The 8,103-nt window shown below is 63.4% G+C and overlaps 1 protein-coding gene across 1 annotated transcript; it reads left to right on the top strand.

Annotated features, from left to right (window-relative positions):
• The first annotated feature begins 6,239 nt into the window (after positions 1-6,239).
• NEUROG3 (neurogenin 3) lies at positions 6,240-7,516 on the top strand. The gene has a single exon (XM_067001062.1). It carries the CDS (start codon positions 6,756-6,758, stop codon positions 7,257-7,259), a length of 504 nt encoding a protein of 167 aa, XP_066857163.1. The 5' UTR covers positions 6,240-6,755; the 3' UTR covers positions 7,260-7,516.
• Positions 7,517-8,103: the final 587 nt, after the last annotated feature.

The following is an 8,103-nucleotide window of genomic DNA, read 5'->3' as shown; positions in this document are numbered from 1 at the left end:
ATCATTTTTGGTTTATATCCTGCTTTGGTAAATCTATTCTTTTATGATAGTCCACTAAGAAGAAATATCTCGTGTCACTCCTTCCTTGCTGCTTGTCTTCTGCTTTTCTTAATATCCTCATTACGTTTTCTGTTTCTTTTTTTTGTCTCCATCTTAGAAACCAGAGACTCCTTCCTTCACCAAGGATTTCTGAGGGGGTTTGTGCTTTTCCAGGTGCCAAAGAAAGACTAACACGAGTCTTTGCTGTTTATGACGGTGGCTGATGGTTGTTAGAGGGAGCTCCCCGTGTCCAGCAGCGCAGTGAGGTTATTTCCTACACAGCACACTCTAGTGTTTGGTTGGGGATTTGGCTGTTCCATGCCTTTGGCAGCTACATTTTTCTGCTCTCTGTCCTGCGTAACACAGCTTGGCAAGGTGAGAAGCAAGGCTGTTTTTAAGGGTGGATTTATGGATAAAGCAAGAAAGAGGGAAAAGAAAAGGAGGGTGAAGGGTGGAAGGATGAAGCTGGCTGCCGGTGGAAGGGAGGAAGGGGTGAAGGGGCTGTGCAGAAGCCCAAATTTGCCTGCTGTGGGAAGTGGGCTGGGAACACGGGGTCTGGAAGCAGCAAGAGCTGAGGAATGGGGAGAAGCAGAGCTGTGCCCTGGTCTACATCAAGAAGGGAGCAACACCCGGGGCTGGGATGACAGGAGCGCTCTGCTGAATTTGGAAGAAGGGAATGACAAAACAATTATTATTATTTTACTCGTGTCTTTTAAGTGCCGTGGATGTTTGAAGGACAAAGAGAGTGGGAAGTGACAGAACTGTGGGGTTAAATTTTGGGGCATTTAAATGGCATGGGGACAATACTGGGGGATGCTAGGGAGCTGCTCTCCTTTGGCATGGAAATTGGTGGGTCATACTGAATTTTGGACCATCCCGAGTTCACTGTCACAGTACTTGAGAGCAGGGTTTACCAGGCAATCGTGGACTAGGTGCATGGGACTTTTTGACCTGGTTGCCAGCATCCTCTTTTTGAAGATGCCCACGCTTGTCCTAGTCTCATCCTGCATGTGGCTGTGCACGAAAACTGCAGTGACCTCGCTCATCAAGACCATCCGGGCTCTCTGAGGCCACGGGCTTACAAAGGGTGAAGAAGGCTGGTCCCACTCGCTCCCTGCCTGCAGACCCCCTCCTCGCAGACGACCCCCAGCCTGCCCTGGGCCATGCTCCTCGCTGCTGTTACAACTGGACACAGCCCTGCACAACACCAGCACCGCTGCTTTTGTGATGTTACACGATGAAATACGCAATTAGTGCAGCTCTGGCTGGGAGGAGGAAGCCGGCTGCTCCCCCTCTAGCGGTGTGGGTTTGTCACGGCACAAGAAATAATATCTATATTTCTATTTCCCCCCAGCTCCTCGCTGTCATCTCAGGTTCTGCCATGCCGTGTACCTCAGCTCACCGGAGTGCGCTGGGGGCACACAGGGCTGCTTCGGTTTTGTCTGCATCATTTACGCTCGCACCCTTCTGGGGAGGGGGCTGTGCGTGGAGGGAAGGGGGCACCTGCCTCACCGGTGCTGTCAGCAGGTGTCAGACTTGTTAAAATTAAATCTGGCCCCTCAGCTGGCTCAGCCCCGGTCTGTTCTCACACTCGGGATGAAAACGCTGCCCCTGGTCCTGTGCTCAAGTCTGTCTTTGCAGCTGGAAGGGCTGAAGTTCTGCCTCGTAACGGGGCTGAGAGCCACCTGCAAATGCAGCTGTTGGATCCCTGCAGGAAACTCGGTGTCCTGCCCCTTCCCTGTCCTGCCTTGAAAGAGTCCCCTCTCCTTCCCCGACCACTTGTCATTTGCTGATCGGAGTAACAGGTGAGGTGTGTGCGACCCGCGGCAAAGCCTGCCCCTGCAGAAGATGACTTTCTGTCCCCTGCCTTGCTCCATCTTCAGGGCTGGACGTGGCTTTGCTGGCTCATTCTGGCAGTAAAACAGCAGCCCTAAATGTGGCACTGACCACACCTGCCTGTGCTGATGCTGCTCGCAGCCCTCCTGGGGCCAGCTCCACAAACTCAAGGGGAGAAAGGGACGGGGATGGACGGGAGGCAGCTTTTGAGCCACGTAATGAAAACAGGGTGCGAGCAGACCCATTTCCCAGAAGGGACAGGTGAGGCTGGTGGCGCTGTGCCTCGCGCTGCCTTTCAACCCCGGCGCCCCCCGAACGGGGCAGGATGCGGCCCTGCAGCCCCCAGCCCCGCGGCAGTGGCACGCCGGCCCCGATTATTGTTGGGTGTCGAAAAAGACATTGAAAAGAAAGGAGGAGAGCTGTGAAGAGGGTCACTTTAGTGGCTCTTTCATTTATTTTTTTTCTTCCCCCGAGAAGGAAGTTAGAAAAGCAGAGCCCTCAAAGCCGCATTGAAAGGGTGACAGAGACGGGATAATGCGTAAGACCGAGGGAAGGAATCTCAGAGCACTCGCCACGGTGTTTTAATGATCTGTTAACAATTACCCCTTTCAGGGGAGAACATATGGTAGATGGTTTGCTTAAAAAAAAAAAAGAAAGAAAAGGACAAAAAAAAAAGAGAAAAAAGAAATTGCTTCAGAAACTTAAGTGATGTTGGGAACATGGTGGGGATTGATGGAAAGAGCTGGGGGAGGGAGGGGATCCTTGCACCGAGCACGGGGGGGGGTTGGATCCTAGGACCCTCAAAAGCTGGTGATGGCTGGGAGCTGCTCCTCGTGGCCGTGAGCACCACCTGTGGGTGCCCCGTGGTACCTGAGCCCACCTCTGTCCCCTGGGGGGAATGGGGAACTGCTCCTGGGAAGGTGCTGATAAAACCGAGGAAGCTTCACCCAGCCCAGCAGCACCTCCCCTATGTCTTTGCTGTCAAAGCAGCAGCTGAAGATGCTGCTGGGATGCCGAGGCGTGTGCGCATGGGGGGAAGGCAGCCCCCAGGTCCCCAAGGCCATCGGTGGGTTGGAGAATGCCACGTGCCAGGGCTGAAGACTGGAGCCGGACCACGTCCTTGGTCTCTGCAGCCCACAGTCCCGTCCCGACCCCATCCCATGGGCTGCAGCACCTGCTCTGAGGCTGGCTCTGGTCCGAGCCCAGCTGCCAGGCACGGCCAGCAATGAGCCCCGTGGCTGGGGGGTCTCCTGGCCGCACAAATTGCTAATGTCACCCAGGTGCAGCCAGGCGAGGGAATGTTGTGAGCTTTCCCTGCTGTTATCTGCTGTGAAATCGCGGCCTTTCGCTGTCCTGGCTTTTTGGTGTGAGGTTTGATCCTGGCTTGCTACAACTGCATTGCCAAGGACTGTTACAGCTGCCGGTGTCCTCACTGGATCCATCACACGTCACAGCCTGGGGCAGAAACTGTCCCCTTTTCTCTGGGCCTTGCCTTGTGTTCTGCTGGACCTGGGATGGAGGCGAGGAGAGGCTTTGTCCTGAGCAGCAGGGTGAGGAGAGACAGGGCTGGCACTTGGCATTGGTTTCTCTGCTTTCTTCTGCAATTCTTCCAGTTTGACCAGCAGAGCCTCCAACTTGGAGAGGAAAGCTCATCTGGGGTCATTTTGGGCAGCAGGTGGGCCCTGTCCCTGTGTTTGATGAGCAGCTGGCAGGACAAAGAGTTGACGAGCGTCCCAGCCTGCACCCTTGCAGCCCTGTTGTGCACCAGTGTGCCAGAAGCTGGGGTTTGCCCCCTGGGACAGGAGTGCTGCTCAGGGTGATGCCAGCCCGAGCACCCTGGCCATGGGCTGGTTGTGAGGCTTGGGCATGCCTGGAAAACCCGAGGGAGACGTTCTGGCTGCGTGACCCGTCCCCGCGGAGCTGGGGAAGCAGCAGCCCCCTTGCTGGTGGTGAAGCAGCACGGGGCCAGCAGCCCAGCACGAAGCAGAGGGGAGCACACCCGGGGAGGTGGGACTGGAGGTGAACCCTGGGCGAATGCCTTTGTGTAACGGGGCGGCACAGGCACCTGTCGGCATCGCCCACCCCAATCCTTCTCCTACCGCCTTGTGCTTGGTGTCTGCTCCCTCCCTGTCCTTTCCCTGGCACTTCTTTTCCTTTCCCACCTCCTAGCCGGAGATAATACATGTTTACGAACGCTTGCACTTCTGTTCTGGCCAAAAGCAGGGCACCAGAAGCCGCCTGCCCCCGCAGGCTGTGTTATAGGGCCACGCGAAGACGGAGCCCTCGGCGCTCCTCTCCCCGTGCCCTCGCAGCTCTTCTCCTCCTCGGGCACAGTCAGAGCGGTGCCTGCGGGTTTTCCGAGCTCCCTTTGCAGCTCTGCCCGTGCAGGGCTCCGGGGCTGCGGGCTCGTTGCTGCCCCGGCCCCGGCTGAGCTCCGGGGGGGCCCCGCTCTCCCCAGCCGTGCGCCCCGTCGGGCGGCGGGGACGCGCTCCCGGCGCCGTTTTCCCTGCCCTCCTCCTGCTTTTTTTTTCCTCCTTTTTGCCCCTTTTTCTCTCCCCCCGTGGGAGCCGGCCTCGGGGGGGAGGAAGGGAGAAATCTCGTTTGTCTCCGGCGCTCACAAAGGGGGGCACCTGGCGCACCTTGCGCCCGGCATCTGCGCTCCTCGGGTGCCGGCAGCGCGCTCGCACCGGGGCGCGGGGGCTGCCCAGCGTCTGCCGGGAGCCGCAGCGAGGGGCTGCGGGTCCCTGGGGGGCTCCGTGAGCACCGGGGGCTCCGGGCAGGGCCGCGGCCCCGGGACAAGAGGAGGAAGAGGAGGAGGAGGAGGAGGGAAAGGGGAGCAGCGGGCGCGCCCCGGGGCAGTGCGCGGCCGGGGCTGCGGGGCGCGGAGCGGTCCTGGCCGTGCCCATGAGGGCCGGGGAAGGGGGCGAGGGGGCTGTGGGGGTCCGGGCCGCCCCCCCAGCCCCGTTCCTCCGCCGATCGACCCGAGGCCGTCGGGCGGGCGGGCTGCGGCCGGGCCGCGGCTCTGCAAAACGTCTCCAACGCCTGGCAGGCGAGGGATGTGCCGGGGCTCCACTGGTTGCCATATGTTTTCAATAAAATAAGACAAATAGGGCCGGGAGATAGGGCTTGCAGTAAACCTGTTATAAAGAAGCATAAAATAGGCCAATGTAAACGCCAGAAGGGCCCCTCCGGGAAGGGCCGTTTGGTGCCAGCCCCGCGCCGCAGCGGCTCAGACAGGTGTGAGCAGGAGCCCGACGCGGTGCCCCCGGAGATTTTTATCACGTTTGTGGTAATATTGTGCTTGTTATGCTAACTATGAGTAAACATACCCGGCCGGGCATTGTGGCAACAGGAGGGAGTTATCGGAAAGTGGCAGTGGGAAGGTGATTTAACAATAAAGTTGTCTTGTTTGCCAGCAGGTGATGTCTGCCCCCAGCCCCATGATTAATGCTTCCCAAAGCACTCCACTTTACAATCTCTTGTAATTATTTATTAAACGAAATCTATTTATTATTATTTTAGCAAACAGTGGTACCAGGTGGGGCTTTCTTTCCCTCTCCAGCTTTTGTTTGAAGGACGTTTGAAGTGGGCAGTCTGAGGCTTGGAAACTCGCTCGCCAGATTTTTTTGTCATCCAATTGCACAGGCACAAAAAAACCTGCCGGGCCCTTCCTATTCATCCTCCCCTGCCCTCCTCGCCGCCCCTCGAGAAGGGGCGCCCGGGCCGTCGTCGTCTCCCCCCCCCCTTCGCCCCCCTTCGCCCCCGGCCCCGCTCCCCCGCCCGCCGCCGCCGCCCGTGGGGGAGCGGAGCCGCCGCGCCGCGCTCCCGGAGAGGCACCGTGCACCGCCGGGCCGGGGGCCGGGGAACGGGGACCGGGGGTCGGGGGGCGAGCACCGGGGCTCGGGGAGCAGGGCCCGGCCCGGGGGAGCCGCCTCAGCCCCTCCTCGGCCCGGCCCGGCCGCTCCCGGCGGCGCAGTTCCCCCGGCGGGCGCCGCCGCGCTGCTTTGGGGAGGGAGCAGGGGGCTCCGTCCCCGCCGGGGCTGCGCCCCCCCGCCGGCCCTGCCCGCCCCCAGCGGGGGCTCCGGGCTCCGCAGGGGGGCCCCGGCCCCGCCGTCCGCGCCCCCCCGCCCTGCGCCGGGGCAACGGGAGCCGGGCACGGGCCGGTCCCCGCCGCCCGCCGCCGCCGGTGCGCAAAAATCCCGGGCACGTTTTGCGCACCGAGCCCCAGCGGTGGGGCCGCCCGGCCCTGCCCGAGCGCAGGGCTGGAGGGGCGCCGGCTGCCGGGGGCAGCGAGGGGGGACCCTTCCCCGTCGGGACGCGGCCCCCGTTTCCCCGGTGGGAGCGAGGGGACAGCGCGGGGGGGGGCGGGAGAGAGGCCCCCCCAGTCCTCCCCCCTGCCGCTCGGAGCCCGGAGGGCAGCGGGGGGCGCGGGGCCGGCCCCGGAGCTGCGGGGGCGAGGAGAGGAGGAGAGGGGGCGAGGGGCCGGGATCGCCCTGGAGCTGTCGGGGGCTCTCTCGTGGCCCGGCTCGGGGCGGCGGGCGGTGCCGGGCCCGGCACGCTCCCGGCGGGCTGATAAGATAAAAGCGTGCCAAGGGGTGGGTGCGGGCGGGGGGGCGCACACGCTGCCCGGCCGGGAAATCCCCATTGTCTGCCGGCCCTATATATAGGGGCCTAACGGCAGTCGTGTGCCGGCCGCGCAACCTGTCCTGCCCGCGCTCGACGGCACGGCTCGGCTCGGCACGGGAGAACGGGAACCGCAGCCCCTCTCCTTCCCCGCAGCCTCCCCCCGGGGCGCGCAGGTAAAGCCGCCGCCGGGGCCGCGCAGAGGGGGCCGCGGGGCCGGCTCCCCCCGGCCTTAACGCGGGGCTTGGCTTTGCAGGATGGCCCCGCAGAGCCAGTGCCCCCCGGGCGAAGGGCAGCCCTATTTCGGCGGCCCCCCCGCCGCCGCCCCCGCCGCCTCCTCCCCGGCCGCCGGCGGCCCCGCGGGTGCGGGCAGCCGGGGCGCGTCCCCTGCGCGCAGGAAGGGGAAGGCGCGGAGGGGCCGCGGGAAGGCGCGCAGCGAGGGGCTGCTGGGCAAGCAGAAGCGCAGCCGGCGGATGAAAGCCAACGACCGGGAGAGGAACCGCATGCACCACCTCAACTCCGCCCTGGACGCGCTCCGCAGCGTCCTGCCCACCTTCCCCGACGACGCCAAGCTCACCAAGATCGAGACGCTCCGCTTCGCGCACAACTACATCTGGGCGCTCACGCAGAGCCTGCGCCTGGCCGAGCAGAGCCTGCCCGAGCCCCCCCCGCCGCCGCCCCCCGCCGCCTCCCCCGGGCCCTGGGGCTCGCCCTGCCCCGCCGCCCCCGCGCCCCCCGCCGCCTTCCCCGCCTTCCTCTGAGCCCCCCGCGGCTGCTTTCCCCCGCTCCTGCCCTCCCCCGGCCCCAAATCGCGGCCGGAGGGGGCTCCCCGCGCACTTTCCGCGCTGGGCACCGGGGGGGGGACCCGCGGGAGCCCTGCGCCCCCCGGCCCGGCCCGGGAGCGGTGGGCAGGCGGCCCCAAATCACGGTTTTGTACTCGGAAACGGTAAATTATATTAATTTGTCGCTATCGGTATTTATTGATTGTAGTTCGTAACAAATATATATTTTGTATATAAGAGTATTTTTGGCAGCGGTGGTCCGGCTGTTTGTACCGGGGAGGGGGGGCCGCGGGCGCCTTCTTTTTCATTCGGAAGGAGAGGGGAATAAAGTGTGTCGCGGTCAGACCTGGGCAACGCGGCGATTTGGGGTTTGTTTGCTTGTTTTTCGTTTTGTTTTCCCGAGGAGCGCTTTCAAAATCGCGCGCAGCCCGCAGCGGAGGCTGCGCTGGGCTCTGCGGGGGCTTGCGCGGAGCCGGGGGCTGGGGGACCGGGGGCAGGGGCGGCTCAGGGGGGCCCTGCGGCCGTGCGCCCCCCGCTACCCACCTGCGCATCTTGCGCCGTCCCCTGTGCGCCTTTCCCCGCGGGGCCGTGGGACCCCCTCGCCGCTGGATTTTCAGCGCCCTGGGGTCATTTCGGGGCTGGCCCGGCCCGACAGCAGCCTCCCCGAGCGGGGGGAGGCCGGAGCGGTTAGAAACGCAGGAGGTGGGGAGAGAAACCCCACCCGCGCAGCCCCCAGGGGACGGGGACGGGGGGCTCCCGGGGTCTCAATTTGTAGCTGCAGATTTACGGCCGGGCCCCCTCCCCTCCCGGGGAGACAAAGCGG

This window comes from Anser cygnoides, chromosome 7, assembly GCF_040182565.1.
Source record: "Anser cygnoides isolate HZ-2024a breed goose chromosome 7, Taihu_goose_T2T_genome, whole genome shotgun sequence".
NCBI classification, from domain to species: domain Eukaryota; kingdom Metazoa; phylum Chordata; class Aves; order Anseriformes; family Anatidae; genus Anser; species Anser cygnoides.
Note: the sequence above shows the minus strand (reverse complement) of the source record. Positions and strands in the feature narration are given on the sequence as shown.